Source organism: Macaca thibetana, chromosome 14, assembly GCF_024542745.1.
Source record: "Macaca thibetana thibetana isolate TM-01 chromosome 14, ASM2454274v1, whole genome shotgun sequence".
NCBI classification, from domain to species: Eukaryota; Metazoa; Chordata; class Mammalia; order Primates; family Cercopithecidae; genus Macaca; species Macaca thibetana.
Window position 1 is genome coordinate 113,032,971 of NC_065591.1, and position 22,187 is coordinate 113,055,157.

Sequence of the window (22,187 nt, forward strand, 5' to 3'; positions counted from 1 at the left end):
ATGTTTACCCTCATCTTGCCACCATTTAGATCTCTATATACACCGCTTCGCGGAGCCTCCAGCCATTCAGCGCTAGAAAATCCAGGGGACTACGCCTTAAAACCTTGAGCACCTGTTTGGGAACTTCTGCGCCTCCTCCCTTGAGGGAGAAAACGCCCCAGACATTCGCGTCAACGGAAGTGTCGTCTATTTTCCTCAACGCAGGGCACCCGTTCTAGGAATGTTTACATAAACACCGTAAAACTGCCTGGTACCACCATGAATGACGATCACCAGAGCTAGTTTAAAAAGAAAGCAAAGAAACGCAAAACCTGAAACCCTATCCTCCACCGCAGAGGTACTCGTATCGGGCGCCCGCCCTCCCCTTAGTCAGAGGCCGGAGGGGGCGTGGCCGAGCGCGCGGCACCCACGTGACCGTGGAGAGCTGCGCGCAGGCACGTCGCGCGATCTGCCGTCATATCAGCTTATGGCGCCGGCCGCTGATTGGCTGGCCGCTCCAGCCTCCCGGCGCCGGTTCGGCTCCTCCCCGCCCAGCCCGCTTGCTGGCTGCCCAGCGGCCAGGGCAGTCTGCAGAGCAGTGGCGTGTGGAGCGGCGGCGTACCGCTTCCAGGTGGGGACGGTGGGTGTGTGGGCGGGCGGGGAAGGAAGCGGAATGCACTTGAGCGGGCCGGGCCGGGCCGGGCCGGGCCAGGGGGCTATGGAATAAAGGCTGGAGAGACTTCAGCGTCTGGGACTTGGGTGGGCGAGGCGGAGGGTGTGCCCGGAGCTCGGGTTTTCTCCACGCTGCGGGAGGTTAGCGAGTGCCCTCTGGATGGCAGGCGTTGGGCGGGTACTAGGAACGCGGTGGTGGTAGGGATCCGAGTCCTACGCCGAGAGGGGAGGCTGGCAGGTAGCCTGGCATCCCGAGGACTGGCGGCGAGGGCTGTGCCGAGGGACTTCGGGGCGTGGGAGGGCTGCGCCACCTGGGAGTCTGGGTGGAGGGGCCTTCCGCTCGCGCGGGGAGGGATCGCAGGGCCGATGGGGAGGCCTGAACGTGAAAGAGCCTACCGTGGACGGGCTTGAAGAAAATGCAGTGTTTGATGTTGGGTGTTGCCGATCTCTTACTCAAGGGAAGTCTGGTCCGGCTGCTGAACACAGATGCTTTACTTTTCCCTTCGTTCTTGGAGGGTTTTTTTCTTTTAAGGGCCAAAGGAATCAGGCTGAAGAATTGGTCGGTATCAGAATTCCTGACCATTGCAGTGCAAGCCTCTGTTACTGCGGCGTAGTTAGGATGAAGGGACAACAGTCTGGGTTTGAGGAGACTGAAAGGAATAGGGAAATAATCTATTCCCTTAGCACCATGGAAGGAAAAATAATGTATACTGCCATCCCCGTGTTACAGCAGAGTAGATTTCGAGGTGGTATAAGTGAAGAAAACAAGACCTCAGTAGATAGGGTTTCCATACTGGAAAGTTTGTGGCGGCTCGGTACTTTTAGCTGAAACTCTCTGCAAGTTATTTGTCTTTATATCACTATCATTTTTAAAGTTTCTAATGATTGATACCTAATAAATAATACTGATCCTTGATCATTTAGAGTGCTTTTCCATTCATTATGTGATGTAATTAATTAGCATGTGTGGTACTCAGAATTCCTCATCTGCATATAAAACATCTTGAGAGATAACATAATGTGGTAGCAAAGAGAACAGGTTGTGGAGTGTACATCCCAGCTGGTTTTTTTTGTACTGAACAAGTTATTTAAATACTCTGACCTCAGTTTCCCTATCTATAAAGTGGGGATGATAGAAGTACCTGTCTCAGAGCTATAAGGATTAGATGAGGTTATACAAAGATAATACCTGGTTCCCAGTAAATATTAGCTATTATTTTCTCAGAATTCCTCATCTGCATATAAAATATCTTGAGAGATAACACAATGCGGTAGCAAAGAGAACAGGTTATGGAATGTACATCCCAGCTGGTTTTTTTTGTACTGAACAAGTTATTTAAATACTCTGACCTCAGTTTCCCTAACTATAAAGTGAGGGGTCGTAGAAGTACCTATCTCATTGAGTTATAAGGATTAGATGTTATACAAAGAATACCTGGTTCTCAATAAATATTAGCTATTATTTTCTGTACTTTGTAAGTAGAGCAAAAAGATAATGGTAGACTGAGTTGTTCTAAGCCTAATATTGTTATAACTGAGTTTTAAGAAGAAGTTTCTTTAATTCTGCAAGGACAAACGTATTTAAGTTTCTGTTTGAAGCAGTGGTACTCAATTTAGGGTCCTTGGGACCCCTTACTTCAGGGCTTATAACCCTTTAAAATTATATGAGTTTGTAGAAGCACTGAGAATTTTTAAAAATTCAGGAGTTGACGACTTGAAGTAGTGGTGAAGAGGCAATAGAACTTGGCAGAAGTTCACATACTTTGCAACCAGATTGTGTGTATTTGAATCCTAGCTCCAGCATTTACTTACTCTTATGACCCTATGCAAGTTACTTAAAATTTCTGTGCCCAGCTTTTTCATCTATAATACAATACTAGTACCTAACTTTTGAGGCTTCTTGAAAGGGTTAAATTAGTTAATATATGTAAAATATTTAGATTACCTAGTATATAGTAAATATTACTATCAACTACTGTCAGTTATTTTTCAAACAAAAATCAAGTGACACCTATTTTATCTTCTATTGCAGTAATTTTGACTCATTTTTGACTGCCTTAACAGTGATAATCATACAGGTGTTATTTTATTGAGTACCTTTCTTGGGTCAAATGTCAAAAGATTACTTAGTCTCTAAACCTCACAGCAATCAAACATGTTTGTGTTCTTTTTGGTTGCACCATACTATTCCAGGTGTTGTATTGAATTAGGGCTACATGGCACTGTGGGAAACATGTAGATTGATTCATCAGCTGTTAGCAACCTTTAGTGATATAGCAATATCCTTTACAATTATTAAATGTTTATGCTCTCTGGTATTACTTAGTACCCTGTCCCTGTTGCACCACCTCCCTTGATAGTCTTCACCCTTATTACTTCAGCTACCTGTATTCTAACTAGGCTAGCTTTTGAACTTCACATTTATATTTACATGTGGCCTATTGCCTATATCTAAGATATAAGATGACCCACAGATAATTAGATTTTAAAATCTACATTGAACCCATTGTGAACCCCAGATATCTGAGACAGGTCTCAGTCAATTTAGTTTATTTTGCCAAGGTTAAGGATGCATCCGTGACACAGCCTCACACAGCCTGGGAAGTCCTGACAACATGTGCCCAAGGTGGTGGGGGATACAGTTTGCTTTGATACATTTTAGGGAGACATGATACATCAATCAGTATGTGTAAGATCTACATTAGTTGGGTCTGGTAAGGTGGGACAACTCATAGTGGGGGCTTCCAGTTTAGAAGTAGGTAAGAGACAAAGGTTGCATTCTTTTGAGTCCTTGATTAGCCTTCCACTGAATACACAATTTAGTCTGGCTCAGTGAATCTTCGTTTTTACATAAACAATAGGGCAGAGGAAGCAATCAGATATGCATTTGTCTCAGGTGAGCCTCAGAGGGATGACTTTGAGTTCTGTCTGTCCTTTATCCACAAAGGAATTTTCTGAGGGCAAATTGTGAGGGAGGGATGTAGCTTCTTATTCTTGTAGCTATCTTATTTAGGAATAAAGTGGGAGGCAGGTTTGCCTAACATAGTTTCCAGCTTGACTTTTCTCTTAGCTTAGTGATTTTGGAGTCCCAAGATTTATTTTCCGTTCATACCATCATTCCTTACCCACCCCCTATTCCTACCCTACCCACCCCCTATTCCTACCCTACCCACATCTGCTAGCTCTGCCAGTATTCCCTATTTCAATTACAATGACATCACCATCTACTTAGACCAGCTAAAGTCTCACAGTTGCCCTAGATTTCTCTCTCACTTCCCAGCATCTGTGGGTTATCCAAATCCCTGTGGATGTTTTGACTTGAGAAATCTCTGCTGGCTAGTCTTAACAGCCACTGCCTGAGGTCAGGCTATCATTTTCTCTGGGTTAGTCTGCCGCAGGAACAACCAAACTAGTTTCCCTGCTTCTCACTGATAACCCATATTTCTCTTCTCTTCTCTTCTTTTTTTTTTTCCTTTCCCTCCTTTCTCTCCTTTCTCTCCTTTCTCTCTCTCCTTCTCTCTCTCTCCTTTCTCTCCTTTCTCTCCTCTTCTCTCCTCTCTTCTCTCTCTTCTCTCTCTCTCCTTCTCTCTCTCCTTTCTCTCCTTTCTCCTTGTGATGGAGTCTCGCTGTGTTGCCCAAGCTGGTCTTGAACTCCTGGCTTCAAGCGGTCCTCCTACCTCAGCCTCCCAAAGCGCTGGGAACAAGCGTTAGCCACCTCATCTGGCCCAGTACTCCAGATTTCTCATGGAATGGTTTTTATGAAATGGGTCTGATTGTATATTTTTCCTACCCAGAAATCTTAAGTGTCTCCCTATAGTGTGTGAGAGAAAGTCCAAACTCCTCAGCAGGACAGCAGATCCCTCCATGCGTAGTCTAACACCAATCTCCTTTACAAGTCCATCCCCTAACATGTTTTTCCCTCTGCTCCACCCCTATCACCCTGTCTAACACCCACCAGCCACACGGAGTGAGCCATGAATGCATCATGTTCTTCCCTTGCTTTGCAGTTGTGACTTCTCTTTGGAATGGCTATCCCTAACCTTTTCTTTCTGGTGATGTCCTTCAAAGTCCAAATCTAATACAGTCACTAGGAAGCCTTTTACCATAAGCTGAGGTAGTTGTGTTGTCTTTTCTGATTTCATAGAATTTGCATATATATATCTGTATTGCAGGACGTGTCCTATTGATAGAATCGTTTTTGTAGTTGCCTTACCTTTAAGACTGATTTAGACTGTGTCTTTTTAATGTTTATATGCTCATTACCTAGTGTAGTGCTTAACACTTAATAAGTTCTTATATGAATGAATTAACATGGCGTGTATGATAAGGAATATATGTTAATATCTGGCGTTTGGTGCTAATTAAATTTTTCCTTCCCTAAGTGAGGAAATGTTTATAATTCATGTCATAAACAATGGGCCAAACTCCCTAATATTTAAGGAGCTTCTAGAGTTTGACTTTTATAAAGATACTAAAAACCCAGTGGGAAAATGGGCAAAGGATAAAAACAAATAAACACAGAAAAAAAGTATAAATTGTTCTAAATATATTGAATGATGCTCAACTTTACTCATAATAAGGTAAATGCAAATTAAGTATACCCGACATAGCCCTTCTTTCCTGATGAATATGTGAAAGTTTGATATCCTCTGCTAGTAAGATTGTAGAGAAATAGGTAAGGTACTGTCCTACATCGTTTGAGGACTATGAAGTAGTTGTAACCCTTATGGAGAGTGATTTAGCAATATTTACCGAAGTTATGAGTGTGTAACTCTTTGGCTCAGCTCTTCTGCTTTTGGAAATCTGCCTAGTGAGGGCCTGTCATTGCAGCATTATTTGTAATAGCAAAAAATGGAACCTATCCAAATATCTAGATATGTGTTAAGTAAACACCTATGTAACACTGAATTAGACATAATTCAGTTGAACTCACAGAAAGGGATACAGGTCCATAGTCCCTAGTCACAATTTGGAAGTCTAGAAAGCCCTGAAAAAACAAAAAGTTGTTTTCTTTTTTGCTTTAAGTTCAGCTCCCAAACTCATTTGATGACAAATTCTGACTCCATCTGACTGAGGTGCCCATTGTGTCTTGGCACCCCTACCAGGTATTTCTGGTGTTTTTTATTGTTTTGTTACTTTGAGTGTCATGTGGCAGTGTGGGAACTACCACCTCATGTGACTTAAGGAATAGAAAAACAGATTGCGGATGTTTTATAGCGGTAGTAAGGACTAAGAATTGATGAAAACTAGGGAGACATTGCACAGGACCGAAAATGAAGATTCTAACCGTGTTTCGGTTAAGTGGATTTCACAATAGGAAGTAAACAGGCCACTCATTGCTTTGTTGATCATGAAAAAAGCTGTCATATATGAAGAACTGCTACTGGAGGATGTATGTTAGTATTAACAAGGAAGAATTCAGAAATTTAGGAAGCAGTGTGGTGAAAAATATCTAAAAGTAAGGCAAGAGTCAATAGAAAATTTACTTTCTAGACAGCTGTTATGCATTCTCCTCAACTGTATATTATAGTTTTTAATCATTTACTTTTACCTCACTGTGAGCAGAATACAGCCTTTTCCTTTGGGTCTTGCTCTGTTGCCCAGGCTGGAGTGCAGTGGCACGATCATGGCTCACTGCAGCCTTGAACTCCTTAAGCAATCCTCCCACCTTTGCCTCCTGAGGGTAGCTGGGACCACAGGGCTGTGCTACCATGCCCGGCTAATTTTTATATATTTTGTAGAGACGGGATTTCACTATATTGCTCAGGCTGTTCTCCAACTCTTGAGCTCAAGGAATAAGCCTACCTCCCAAAGCAGTGGTATTACAGTCATGAGCCACCATGCCTGGCCAGAATACAATCTTTTTCTCCAAGGAGTGTTACACTTTGGGAAAAAGCAAGTATATTGCTTGCACAATTAAGGGAGGCCTAGGAATCAAAACTTCTTTTAAGAGTTCAGTTGTAAAGATCCTGTTTTCAAAATTACTTAATGCTTGAAATGATGTTGATAAATCAGCAATAATAAATGTTTAACATTTTAGCTGACAATGAGGTTTGAAAATGAACTTGTAGATATTTTGAAAGATTTTCTATCGCTAATGAAGTGATGATACGTAATGTCTTTAATTATACCATACATTTAATGGCCAAAACCATAGATAGGTCAGGAGAAGCTGATGTTGAAGACATGCTGAACATTAATCATGATGCTTCTGTTAGGCATTTCTTGGGTGATGGGGAAATTGCTGAAAGGTTTCTGAATGCACCTAAGTGTCACGCGTCCATGTGAAGAGACCACCAGACAGCCTTTGAGCAATAACGCTTTTTAATCACCTGGGTTGCAGGCAGGCTGAGTCCACAAAGAGAGTCAGCAAAGGGAGTTAGGGGTTGCGGCAGTTTTGTAGGATTTCGGTAGGTAGTGGAAAATTACAGTCAAAGGGGGTTGTTCTCTTGTGGGTCGCAAGGTGCTTAGTAGGGGAGCTTCTGAGCCAGGAGAAGGAATGTCACATGGTAATGTCATCAGTTAAGGCAGGAACTGGCCATTTTCACTTCGTTTGTGATTCTTCAGTTGCTTCGGGCCATCTGGATGTACAGTGCAGACTAGGTCAATTGAGATTAAACAGCTGGGAAGAGAAATATGAACAGACTTGGGGACACCATCACGCATTTCCACATAAGCATAATGAGAGTCCCAAAAGGAGAAGAAGGAAAGGCATAGAAAGTTTAAGAAACTGGCCCTAGACTCACCAAATTTGACGAAAAACTTTACACATCCAAGAAGCTCAACAGTATAGGGTTGGGGTTTCTTTTTGGGGTGCTGAAAATGTTCTGAAACTCGATAGTGGTAATGATTGCATAGCTCTGAGAATATGCTAAAAAAACTAGTCAATCATATACTTTAAAATAGTGAATTTTATGGTATGTGAATCGTATCTCAATAAACCTGTTTCATTAAAAACAAAAGGAGGAGCATGATCTTTATGTAGGGATGGAAAGATCTCCAAGATATATATACAGTGAGAAAAAGAAACTTCACAGTGTATATTGTATGCCACGTTTTGTAAGGAAGGAGAGAAAAATCTGTTGTTCCATCTTACATTAACACTGTAAGGATTCTCAGGAAACTAATAGATATGGTCACTCAGAGAGGTGGAAATGAAATGATGGTGTGGTTTACAGTGACATGGATGGAAGCAAGGCTTTGTATTGTATATCTTTTCCTATCAGTTTCTCATTTTGAACTATATGCATATTATTTTTTAAGAAACTTTTTTAAATCCCTGTGGGAATTTAGTGGAGAAATCTCATAGGGAATCTAGTGAAGGAAATAGGCTACAAGGAAGTAAGTCAGTATTTTCAGAATTTTCCTTACCTATGGGCTATTTTATTTCATAAATTGGTGGTTAGTAACATGGCCCAGTATGTAGGAGATAAAGGCCATTTGAACCCCTGAAATCTATTTGGGTAAATAATTTGCAGATAGGCTTCTTGTTCAAAAATTTCAGTTCTAAGTGAGAGAGGTATTTTAGATGCTGACCACATCTTCTTGTGCGAACAATGCAATGAGGAATGAGTGAGTCGATCGTAAATGATAGATTCCATAGTCAGATCACAAAAGCTGACCATAATATCACCAAACTGTATTGTAACAGGACCATGAGTATAGAATGGACTTACATATGTACTGAACTGACTAATGTTGTTTTAGAGTTTAAGCATCTGAAACAGGAGCTGGCAAACTATCTAAATGGCCAAGTAGTAAATGCCTTTGGTTCAATGGGCCGTACTGTCTCTGTTGCAGTGATACAAGCCCACCTTTGTAGCAGAAAAGCAGCCACGGACAGTATGTAAACATCTGGGTGTAGCTGTGTTCCATAAAGATTTTTACAAAGCAGGCTCTGAGTTTGGCCCATGGGCTACAATTTACCAACTCCCTGATCTGGAATACTGATTAGAGGTGTAGAGAAATAAATGTATTCTAGTTCTTAACACCAAGAATACATCTTCCTTTGTTCTGTCAATGGGAGTGTCAGAAGAACAGATAGATAGTCCCAATTCTATGGTTGTGGTGGCAGCATGGATGTCTTCTAGGGAATTTATCTTAGGTGTCAGCGCTGAAGCAAAAATCTCTGAAGTATGAGTCCTTGAAGGAGAGAGATGCAGCTGAAACTTGTAAAGAGGAAACTGTTTTTCTGAGTACCTAGTCCCCTGCATTCCCATCTTTCCTACTTGCCGTGCTGCCATAGGACGCACTAGGAAAGGACATGGAAATGGAATTGGATCTGGGCTTGTGCCACTTAGCAGCTTCATGACCTTTCCTTGGCCTCAGTTTCTCTAACTGAACTTTAGTATCCCCATACATAATATGAAGAAATTGGACTAGAGATGATATCTAAGGTCCCTTCTGGCTCTAAAGATGGCATGTAGGGGATTCTGATAGCAGCAGATGTACTACATATGATTGTTCTTAAATCAGGAACTTGAGATATAGTGTTTCTGAAAAATTTTTGCCTGGAAAAATATAGACATGGTAACTAATTGTTGCACATGCTTATCTTTTAGGGGCTCAGTGATGGATCTTGTACTCGGTGTTGCAGATTACTATTTTTTTACGCCATACGTATATCCAGCCACATGGCCAGAAGATGACATCTTCCGACAAACTATAAGTCTTCTGATTGTAACAAATGTTGGTGCTTACATCCTTTATTTCTTCTGCGCAACACTGAGCTATTATTTTGTCTTTGATCATGCATTAATGAAACATCCACAATTTTTAAAGGTAAGAAATTTTTTTAACCTATTTTCTAACTATTAAAGTAAAAATAACATGTTTCTGAGATTTTTAGATTAAGCTGATTATATGTAACCATTAAATAAAATTTTGGAGACCAACCACAAATGGGTTAGATATTTTCATTTTTAACAAAACTGTAAGTCTAGTATCTTATATTGTTAGATGCATATTGGAACATTTTTATGCTGATATTGATGAGTAAATAAATGCATACATTTATGTCATTATTTTAATATGATTTTCACAAACTGAAATTTTTTTTTTTTTTTAACCATATTTTGTTTTTTTGGCTGGATAGGGGATTCAAACTCAGTAGTTTTGAAGTTTACAATCTTTTTTAAATTTCAGTTGTTTGTACTTGTCGGTGACTCCAAGGACTGAACAGCAAAAAGAAAAAATAGGATTGGGGATGGAAGTTAATTAGGAAAGAAACGATTATTCCATAAATAGAAATTTAGAATGCAGATTTTGGAGGAAGGAAAAAAGGTTTCAGAATTTAAAATACTTATTGCATTTTCTTAGTACAAAAGGAATGATTTTCTTACATACCTATTTTCAAGTATGTAAAATTTTAATAGAAACAGTTTGGAGGTAAGCCCCTTCATGTAAAAGAGATTTTAAAAATCCAGTCCAGAACAGTTTTACGCTTGTTTTGTTTAACATGGATTTTGTGATTTTAAGTATTGGAAATTTCACTTTCAGAATCAAGTCCGTCGAGAGATTAAGTTTACTGTCCAGGCATTGCCATTGATAAGTATTTTTACTGTTCCACTGTTCCTGTTGGAGTTAAGAGGTTACAGCAAATTACATGATGACCTAGGAGAGTTTCCATATGGTAAGTAAATCACACGAGTGTCAGGAAGATAATAGTCTAAGCACAGGTTAGTTTCCTTAAAAAAAAAAAAAAAAAAAAAAAAAAAACTGCCTCTTTTTTTATTTTATCTTTTAAAATAATTACAAATTATCCGATTGTTTTTAATGTTCTATTTTCATGTGTTCATGTCTTGCCACATGTGCATTTCTTTAGTTTTTCCATCAATCTGAAAGTCTGTTGTAGATGAGATTGTGTCTGGCGGAAGATTGGAGTGATCAGAGATGGGTCCTTGCATGTGTTTTCTATTAATTATTGAATTCAACCTTCTAAAAAACACTTGAGTAGCTTATGATAATTGCTGAAAGTTAAAAACTACAGAGGTTTTAAATCCATTATCCTGCTTCTTAGAAACTGTAACTCTTCTGGCACACGACCACCCGCTTTTCTGCGCCTGTATACTTCATTGTTCACATTACACAAATGAAGTCTTGAGGTGCATAGTGGTTTGGGCTCTGCATTTTGTTTCTCTTAGCAACTTACATGGCTGTATTTTCATGTCAAAAAATCTTGAGATTATGTAATATATTGGTCATAGTACTGTGTGGATATTCATAAGTTATGTAAATGATACCTAATTGTTAGACCTTCAGATTGTTACCCTTTTTTATAGTATAAACAGTCCTGTAGTGACTAAACTTTTGTGAAATTTTGAAACTTTTTTCAAGACACATTTCTAGGATCTAGTATGTGAAAAACAATCATAGTATTTTTTGAAGGCTGATAATGTGTCAGTGACAGTTCTCAGCTCTTCACAAGAATCAATGCATTGTTTTCCTACAATTTTACGAGATAGATACTATCACTATGCTCCTTTTATAGGTGAGTCAATGAGGTGTACAGAGAGTTTCAGTAACGAGTAGGTGGTAGATCTCTGAGACTTGGACTCATACTTGCTGGCACCAGCACCCTGCTCTTTAAGTAAGAAGTCAGTTATTGCTGGGCGCAGTGGCTCAAGCCTGTAATCCTAGCACTTTGGGAGGCCGAGGCAGGTGGATCATGAGGTCAGGAGCTTGAGACCATCCTGGCCAACATGGTGAAACCCCATCTCTACTAAAATACAAAAAATTAGCGGGGTGTGGTGGTGCACACCTGTAGTCCCAGCTACTCGGAGGGCGAGGCAGGGGAATCTCTTGAACCCAGGAGGCAGAGATTGTGCCACTGCACTCCAGCCTGGGCGACAAAGCAAGACTCTGTCTCAAAAAAAAAAAAAAAAAAAAAGTTATTTAGAAGATGGGACAAAAAATTATATACTGGGATACTGTATTGGCTGGGCTTTGAAAAATGGATGTGATTATGAGTAAAAATAAAGGAAGAGAGGGCATTTTAGGTTCTTGAACCCCTGTGAGGAAAGGTACAGAGGTAAGACTTCCAAGAGAGTGGGAAGATATTGAGTAAACCTGCCTGGTTAGAGCGGGAATACAGGAGTGATGAGGTTGGAAAGATCCGAAAGGGCTGGAGTGCGGAGTAAATGCTAAATTTAAAGTATTTAGTGGGAAGTAAATTTTAAGCAGGGAGATAATGTGTAAAGATGGGTTTTAGGAAGATTAATATGAAGGAAGTGATGATTCCCAGAGATTTAAATAATAAAGATGTCTTAGGAGTATCCTGTCTCATAAATATCTTCATAGTTTAATTAAGAAGTACTTTAGGTAGAATGTTTCAAGTACTTATGAGAGAGAAATGAGGAAATGACCAGATTCCAGGAAGCCAGGAGAGATTAGTTTTTATAATATATTGAATTAGCCAAAACAGATCGTTTATAGTGTTTGAGTCTAGGATCCCATTTTACACTTAGTAGATGGACATGTGAAAAGTGAAGTCTAATCCTAGAAGCTGAGTTTTGATTCTTCTGTTTCCCGTTTTCTTTTCTAGGATTGTTTGAACTCATCATTAGTATCATATCTTTCCTCTTTTTCACTGACATGTTCATCTACTGGATTCACAGAGGCCTTCATCATAGACTGGTATATAAGGTAAAGTCATTTGTGGGGAAAAGAGAAAAAAAGGTTACACATTTCAGCAATGTATGGTTATAAATTCCATTCTCTATTTCCAAGAATTTCCTCTAACCATATTAAATGTCTAGCCATAATCATAACAGGTACAGGGTGCATTTTGTTCATATTCTTTATGGGTCTAAGGGGCTGTCTTAAAGTTATTCTGTTCTGGCAACAGGTACACATGGACTTACAGAGAGAACAGTAGACATTAGGGACTCCGGAAGGTGGGAGGATGGGAGAGGAGTGAGGGATGAGACCCTCCCTGGTGGGTACAATGTGCATTATTCAGGTGCTGGGTACACTAAAAGCCAGACTTCACCACTATGCAGTATATCCATGGAACACCACTGCATTTGTACCCATAAATCCATATAAAATTATACTGTTTTAGGGCAAAGAAGGACATGTTATAGATTAAATAAATTTGCTGATTTCTACAGGATATGTTAGTTAGGTCGTTTCCAACATGAGTATGAGAAGCTAAGTTGAATGTTGCGTGGGGTAAAGTTTGCAGTGCTAATTGTGTCCTTTTCTTCTGTAGCGCCTACATAAACCTCACCATACTTGGAAGATTCCTACTCCATTTGCAAGTCATGCTTTTCACCCTGTTGATGGCTTTCTTCAGAGTCTACCTTACCATATATACCCTTTTATCTTTCCATTACACAAGGTGGTTTATTTAAGTCTGTACATCTTGGTTAATATCTGGACAATTTCCATTCATGATGGTGATTTTCGTGTCCCCCAAATCTTACAGCCATTTATTAATGGCTCAGCTCATCATACAGACCATCATATGTTCTTTGACTATAATTATGGACAATATTTCACTCTGTGGGATAGGATTGGAGGCTCATTCAAAAATCCTTCCTCCTTTGAGGGAAAGGGACCGCTCAGTTATGTGAAGGAGATGACAGAGGGAAAGTACAGCAGCCATGCAGGGAATGGTTGTAAGAATGAAAAATTATTCAATGGAGAGTTTACAAAGACTGAATAGATTATTGCCCAGTTATTCCTAAGTAAGGACAAAGAAGGAAATACCATATTTCTTTTTTTTAATAAGGAAAAAATAATCTCCATACAGCCAAGATACATAGTAAGCAAATGGTATCATTTGGAAATCAGCATTGTGGGCACTGCTGAGGAATGATCATAGGGGCAGTCCAGGAGAAGATGCTGTGAACATCAGGATTTTAATCTTACGCTTAAAATGCCAGATGTTGTTCAGGGGACAACTTGTATCTTTCTAGCAGCAGATCTGTAGTTTGTGTAGCCTCAACAACAATTAGAAATAAGATAGAGAATAAATTATTGAGGGGACTAGGCTATATTCATTTGCCTTAATCCACTCATTTTTATTAAGAATCATTGTGCTTAATAATACCAAGACTAAGCACCATAACCAAGAAATACTAATATAAAGATTGTTTCTTGTTTCAGGAATGGTTAATTCTTCAATGTTGGTTTGATAATGATAACTTGTAGTACTTTATTCAAGTCAAAACATCAGTGTGGAAAAAAATTCGGATACATTAGCAGCTATGTAACTGACCTAATTGATGGCAGGTGTAATAAGACTATCGTCTTCCTACACATAGGAGGCTCATTCTCTGGGCACACTGTCAACTGTTACATTTTACTGATTAATAAATAAATTGGAATTTTAAAATATCGATATCACCATGGATTTAATCCAGATCTGGTATTATGTAACTAAACATGGTGATGATTATTATTTAAAACCATTATTTAATAAGAGTAAAAATATGTGAATCTGGATATATTTTTTAAAAAATTGATGCTCAATGATATATTAGGCACTACTGATTTTTTAATTAAATTGATGGGCTACACTTTCGATGTTTCAAAGTTACAAACCTGTGATTTTTTTGTAAAGGAAATAATTGCCAAATACCCATTGCTGACGATTAGTTTTAAAATCTTATTCCTCTTCTTCTCCCCTCACTTTTACCTACTTCCTCTGCAAAAAGATTTGACAAATACTTTCATAAGGAAATGTGTGTTGTAACATAAATATATTGCACAAACATAGTTTGTAAAGGCATTCTATAAGCTATTTATGTAAAATCAATAAAAGTTGATCATTATAATTAAACTGTATCAGTTAAATATTAGAGCAGCACAGAGTATTCTTTGAACAGATTTTGTCAATTGGAAGCCACAAATGATATGGATTGTTCAATGTGTTTCAGAACATCCCCAGATACTCAGTGTCACGGGGAGAAAGAAGTGGGTACCACATTCTGTTTATATTTCACATTTTAACTAGATTTGAGTGTTTTAGCAAGAAATCGGTCATAAAATCTAATGTCTGGGATCCAGAAGAATATGTCTTTAATCTGTGTGTTATTGTCACAACGTCATCTTATTTAAATGTACCAATTAGTATTTTGTAATGGGCAAACGTCATTTAATACGTTTCACTAATCCCACTCGCCTCCGGTGCTCCACCTTGCCTAAGAAAAGGAAATTAAGGAGAAGTAAACTTTATTTCCTCATATAATGACAGCTGATATTTATTGAGCTTTTCCTCTTTGCCCGGAGACTAGGACCCAAAGAAGTTAAGTCAGTATTCCAAGGTTTATTTCTCTCTCCTATAACGTCCCATGCGGATGTTTGTGGTCAGTGGACAGCTTTCCACCTAGTCATTCTGCGACCCAGGCTCCTTCCTCTTGGGGCTCTGCCTTTCTCTCAGTCCATAGAGCCCTCTTTGTTGAAGGAGCACATAGGGAAAGAAGGAAAAGTCTGCGTGGGAAATGTTCACGGGTGAGCCTGGAAGTGGTGCAGATCTCTTCTGCCCGTGTTCCTTTGGACAGAACTCAGTCACATGGCCCACCAGAGAGAGTTTGGAAAGTGTGTCCAGCTGTGTGCCTGGGAGGAAGGGGGCACCATTTTCTTGAGCAGCTGGCCTGTTGCCATGTTTGTGGTGTTTATTCCCCTCTTCTTGATGTTGAAATGGTGAATGAGCCATGAAGTATTTCAGGTTATCCACATGCTAATCGTCTCAGTGTCTTTAATTCTGTAACTCCAATTATGAATGTTAAAGCTTCCTCTAGATTCTTATTCCTGTATAGCTAATAGAGAAGAAAGGACAGCTTCCTATGGGGAGGACAGAGGCTTCCTCGTAGGTGTTAGGAATAATCAAACTTGCCTCTGCCCTTTCACCCATCTCAAATTCTGGTCTCTTAAAGCAGCGTTTATGTTAAGTAGTCCTAACATTTTAATATACACTACTGCCACATTCTCCTATTTTCTATTAGAGGAAGTCAGAGAATATTCATGGAAGTGGGGACCCAAATTACCTTCTACAGGTGACTTTGAAACCTTTTATAGTTACAAGACAGAAAGTGAAAATCAAGGTTACGTTTTCTACTTTCGTGGTAGAAGTTGAGAAGTGGGTGGATATGGTTCGAGAAGACCTTTCAGAAACCCAGAGACTGAGTCTTTGTCTTCCTGTCTCTGCAATACCGAGTGAATTTCCTCATTCCCCTGTATCATGTTTTCCTCCCAGCTTCTAGAAGCTGGGGACAGATTTGGAAGAGAATTATACAAGTTCAGTTTTTTGATACATGGAGTTTACAGTGTATGCAGGTTATTTATGTAGAGAAGGAGGTCTGGGAGAAAGATGGAAACTATAGGGAGATGACTGAGAACGAATATATTTGGGATTAACCCAGATAGAAGAAAAGTTTGAAACCATGAGATTGCCACAGAGAGCATGAAGAAAGATATTGAAAGACACTAACGAACTCGAGGGGTGCAGTGGTCTGAATGTGTCCTCCAAAATTCATATGTGGAAATATGTTTGCCAGTGAGATAGGATGTAGAGGTGGGGCCTTGAGGAAGTGATTAAGTCGTGAGGGCTCTGAGATTAATGACTTGAAAAGAGGTGTGAGGCAACTGGTGAGCTCTTCTGTCCCTTCTGACGTGAGGACCCAGCAACAAGGTACCATCTTGAAAGCAGAAACCGGGAACTCAGCCAATACCAAACCCACTGGTGCTTAAGCATGACTTCCCAGCCTCCAGAGCTGTAAGAAAATAAATTTGTTATTTATAGATTACCCAGTTGAAGATACTTTGTTAAAGCAGTATGAATGGACTAAGAAAAGGGGGAGGAAACTTCCATTCCTGATCTTCCCAACTTCTTCAAATTCATGACACTTGAATGACAGTCTTATTTCAGCACTTAACTGCTATCACCTATTTTATGTGCGTCTTATCTATTTTAGATGCCAGATTCCTTGGAAGTAGAGACCGTGTCTGAATCATCATTGTATTAAACTACTCATCCTTAAAAAACGCCCAAGACGTGGTTAAAGTTCAATAAATACTTTGTTGAATTTATTAATAAAATGGCAGAAATGTCATTCTCTTCAGTATATGTTTAATAAATCCCTGATAGGCGCCAAGCACTGCACTAGGTACAAATTCTCTTCTGATGCTGTCTTTTTAGCCAACAGTTTTTTTTCCTCATTTATTCATTAGCTGACATTTGCTGAGTGCCTTGGAGGGGTCAAAAGGGGAAGTAATGAGAAATCAAACATGGTCCCTACATCAAGGATAAACTTTTTTTTTTTTTGGTCACTCAAAGTCATAACTGTTTGGAAACAAAACCCACTAGTACCCCAGATTTTGACCACAGATGAATCAGTAATACAAGAACTGGTTAGAGAGTTGAATGAATCTGTATACTCAGCACTTAGCACTCTGGGTAAAAGAAAAAAGATCCTCAAAGATATTAGTTGGTTACATCAAGAAAGGGCAAACCTGGGAGGTTAATCTATAACTTCACCTCAGAGGAACAGGAACTTTGGAGATAAACAGGGCTCTGCCACTTGCAAGTTGCACAATCCTGGTTTCTCCATCTGTAAATTGAGTAAAACACTGCCTATCTAATAAGATTAAATAAGTTAGAAGCATTCAGGTAAATGTCAACTGAAGCTGTTGTTCATGTAAATTGTGCTTGATGCTTTTTTTTCTAGATTCAATGATTATTGTCATTATACCTCGATAGGCCCTCAATAGAAATCAGTTGCAGAGGGCAGAAGCCTAGATATTTTCACCTTAAAACTGGAGGGTGAAAGACATTGAGGTGAAGTAGAGAGAGAGGGTACAGAGAAAAATCGTATAAGTAAAACTAACATTGTTAACATTATTTACTATAAGTTATCTTTGTAAGAGAGGTAAAATACATACATTTGGTGGTGTTACAGGATTTCATTTAAAAAAATGCATCACTTTGTGTGTTTTTATATTGCTATAAACCATAAGGCCAGTCTACAAGGTTTGCAGATAAAATAGAAACATACCTTCCTTGAAAAGCAGAATGAATTTCTCAAGAAAGGCAGGAAGGAAGTGTTTGAACCATGTGTCAACAAGCTTTACTGTCAAGGCAGGCTTTTGGTATGGAAAGAAAAATACTTATAAATACTTGTTTTAATATTTGCTTTATTAAAATACATTTAAAATATAGCATTTTTAAATCTAAGCTCAACTTGAAGACATCATAAGAACAGTAAATTTGATAAAAATGAGAAATTACATTCCCATTTATTTAACAATTTGCAAATTCCAATTATCCTGAACATTTAATACCACTTACATATTTTATTAATCACATTTTCTTAAACATTTGATAAGAGATTTAATATTTTGATCCAACTACCAAAAAGGCAGACTTGTGTACTTGACAGGTTTTTCTAAACACTTGACAACTCACGATTCAAACGTAAACACAAAATAGCATATCAAAAGTTAATCACTCAGTTGGAAAGCATTCATACCATAGGCTTTTGTTCATTTCTTGAATAATTTTGTTATATCTTCCTCTTTTAGGCTGCAATGAGCTATAATTGCACTACTGCACTCCACGCTGGGTGACAGAGCAAGACGCTATCTCTAAAAATAAATATATGTGTGTGTGTGTGTGTGTGTATATATATATATATATATATATATATATATAAAAGTATCTTCCTCTATTATAATTTAACTGATTAAGCCATTTATTTAGATGGAAACTTGGCCCCCTGACATGTGCCATGAAACAAATAGAAACCTAGAAATTTAGTGCATATTCAAATATTAAGACAGACACTGGTGTGGTGACTTTTGTCTCTCCCTTCATTGGGATGTTTTTTCTTTCTGATCAACTTAATGAAGGTATAATTTACTGTAATTAAGTGTAGCCATTTTTACTGTAGAGTTCAATGATCTTTGATGAATGTGTACACCCATGTAACCACCACCCCCAATCAAAGTAAAGAACATTTTCTTACCAGAATAAATTTCCTCTCCCTTTGCAGTCATTCTCCCCAGCCCTAGGTCACCACTGATCCACCTTCTGTTACTGGAAGGTTAGTTTTCTTCCCTGATTTAGAATTTCATATAAATTAAATCAGATAGTATATACTCTTGTGTTTAGTTTCTTTAGCTTAGCATGTTTAGAGATACATGCTGTTGCGTATGTCTGTAGCTTTTTGTTTTTATTGCTGGCTGGTATTTCATTGTAATATACCACAATTGGTTTATGTATTTGCTGATGGATATTTGTGTTATTTCTGGTGTGGGATTATTAATAAAGTTGCTACAAACATTTGTGTACAAGTCTTTGTGTGGATATGTTATCTCTTTGGTAAGTATCTATTAGATTTGCTGGGTCATAGGGAAGAGACATATATGTATATGTTTAATTTTATAAAACACTGTGAAACTATTTTCCAAAGTGGTTGTACCATTTTACCCTCCTGCTCCCAATGATGAGAATTCCATTTTTCCCACATATTCACTAACAGTATTGTCAGTCCTTTTTTGTAACCATTCTAGTGGGGGTGAGGTAGTGTCCCACTGTGGCTTAATTTGCATTTTCCTGTGACTAATGATGTTAAGTACCTTTTCTTCTTTTTTTTTTTTTCTTCAAACTTTTTATATCTTTTGTAAACTATCTGTTCAAATCTTTGGCCATTTTAAAAATTAGGTTGTTTTTTGTATTATTATAAGAATATTGACACTCTTTGTTAGATGTATGTATTTACCAATATTCATTTCCTTACTGTCTTTTGATAAGGAAAAAAAGTTTAATTTTTATTCAGACCACTTTATCAACTTTTATCTTTCATAGCTATTGCATTTTCTGTCCCACCTAAGAAATCTTTGCCAATCCCAAAGCAAACCTGGAATTTCCTTTGTGACAAGATTTTTGATAATGAGTTCATTTCTTAGAAGATAAAGACTTCATGTTTTCCTCTCTTCCTTTGTCAATTTTGATACATTGTTTTTCAAGAAATTTGTTTACTTCATTTAAGTAATACATTTTTTTGCCATTCCCTATGTAACATTCCCTATTTCCCTTTTAATGCCTATAGGATTGGTAGTTATATTTCTTATTTAATTCCTGATATTGATGATTTGTGTTTGCTCTTTTTCTTGATTAGTCTGAGATAAAATTGATTTTGTTGGTTTTTATTTATTTATTTATTTTGAGACGGGGTCTCACTCTGTCATCCAGACTGGAATACAGTGGCTTGACTACAGCTCATTACAGCCACAGCCTCCCAAATAGCTGGGACTACAGGCATGTGCCATCACACCCAGCTGTTTGTTTTGTTTTGTTTTGTTTTGTTTGTAGAGACAAGGTCTCACTATGTTGCCAGGGTTGATCTCGAACCCCAGGGCTCAAGCAATTCTCCCACCTCAGCCTCCCAAAGTGCTGGGATTACAGGCGTGAACCACTGCGTCCAGCCCAATATTATTGATCTTTTAAAGAACCAACTGCTGTGGGCTGAATGTGTCCCACAAAATTAGTATGTTAAAACTTAATTGCCAGTGTGATAGTATTAAGAGATGGGACATTTAGGAAGTGATTAGATCATGAGAGCTCCGCCCCTGTGAATGGGATTAATGTCTTTATAAAAGAAGCTACAGAGAGCTGCCACTCCCTTTTTCCTATTCCTTCTGCCACGTGAAGGCACAGCATTCATCCCCCAACCCCATCCCAGGGCATACGGCATTCAAGGTGCCATCTTGGAAGTAGGTACTGAGCCCTTGCCAGACAGCCAACCTACTGGTCTTGGACTACCTGGCCTTCAGAACTGTGAGAAATAAGTTTCTGTTGTTTAAAATAACCCAGTCTCAGTTGTTTTGTTTTAGCAGTACAAGCAGACTCAGACACCAACTTGTGGCCCTGTTGATTTTTCTCTATTGCTTGTCTTCAATTTCATTTTTTTTTTTTTTTTCTTTTTTGAGATGGAGTCTCACTCTGTCACCCACGCTGGAGTGCAGGGGCATGATCTTGGCTCACTGAAACTTCTGCCTCCCAGGTTCAAGCGATTCTCCCACTTCAGCTTCCTGAAATAGCTGGGATGACAGGCATGCACCACTATGCCCAGCTAATTTTTGTATTTTTAGTAGAGATGGGGGTTTCACTATATTGGCCAGGCAGGTCTCGAACTCCTGACCTCAGCTGATCTGTTTGCCTCAGCCTTTAAAGTGCTGGGATTACAGGCGTGAGCCACTGCGCCCAGCCTCAATTTCATTAATTTCTGCTCGTGTATCTTTCTTTCTACTTATTGTGTATTTAAGTTGCCCTTTTTTCCCTTAGCTTCTTAAGATGGAAGCTCAGATCATTTATTTTTTTCTTTATAAATGTAAACATTTAAAGCCACAGCATTTCCTATAAGGACTGCTGTAGCTGTATCCCACAAATTTTGTTATGTTTTCATTATTGTTAGTTCAAAGCATTTTTAAAAAAAAATTTTTTATTGTTATTATACTTTAAGTTCTAGGGTACATGTGCATAACGTGCAGGTTTGTTACATATGTATACTTGTGCCATGTCGCTGTGCTGCACCCAGTTCAAAGCATTTTTTATTTCTGATGGGATTTCTTCTTTGACTAGTGATATGGTGGGCTTTTGTATTGTGTTACCTTACCTGAGCCAGAGCTCTGTTTCCCAGAATTACTTTCATGCATAGTTACAGGTTAGCATGGCTACAATGGGATGGGGGTATACAGGCTACACGAGAGTGAGATTTAGAAGGTGGAAGTGGAGCAGTAGCCATCTTTCTATGCTTGGGAAGATGGAGCAGTCCACAAAAACACTTGGAATCCGCTCATGTTGTCACTTCACTGGCCTGAGGCAGCAGCAGCAGCTCCTTTCTGATCCTCCTTCAGCTTCTCCAGATTCCAGGCCTGATGCATATTTAACTTCACGATGAAGGGCTCCAACCTGTGATGCAGGACAATGCCACCTCAAAGTTGAGGCTTGGATATGGTGAAAGAATGCCAAAGGGGCCAGTCTACCATCTTGAGTTGTCCTGCTCAACCTTCCAAGTTCTAGTTTGTTCTTGTCTCCCCCACCTCACAATCATTATCTTTCCTTCCTGACGTCCTACTCTTCAGACTTTAGATTCCAACACCAGACACAGGAAAAGTTATCTCACATAGACCTTGTAAGCAGTCTTCTCAGTTGCCTGTGGTCAAATCTCTGCTTTGCTGATGGAACACTGATCAAGAATTTGGCACTGAAAGTGGTTCCAGAGATTAGAACCTTACAAATGTGTTCTCTCAATTGGTCCTGTGTTATCTGCAATTGGTTCTCTTATATGATTACATTTTAAGTCAATGATCTTGTTTGCAATGGTAAAGGGGGTGTTGGAAGTCCATCATGTGCACAAAAACAGCAAAACAGTTACTTAAAGGATCACCTTATAGATACCTGTAATCATGTGCCAATAGAAGGCAAGGCTTGAGAAGAACAAGTATTTGCTGCATAGACTGTGTTAGTGGAAATAAGGTGTATGGTAAGTTTGGTTTATTGCTTCTAAGTGTTCTGAGGAACTTGGACA

At 38.9% G+C, this 22,187-nt stretch overlaps 1 protein-coding gene across 1 annotated transcript; it reads left to right on the forward strand.

Annotated features, from left to right (window-relative positions):
- The first annotated feature begins 515 nt into the window (after window positions 1-515).
- On the forward strand, window positions 516-14,430 carry SC5D (sterol-C5-desaturase). Its single transcript, XM_050755562.1, has 5 exons — window positions 516-610; window positions 9,213-9,432; window positions 10,150-10,282; window positions 12,194-12,294; window positions 12,863-14,430. The coding sequence occupies exons 2-5, from the start codon at window positions 9,223-9,225 to the stop codon at window positions 13,316-13,318; spliced, it is 900 nt and encodes a 299-aa protein (XP_050611519.1). The 5' UTR covers window positions 516-610; window positions 9,213-9,222; the 3' UTR covers window positions 13,319-14,430.
- Window positions 14,431-22,187: the final 7,757 nt, after the last annotated feature.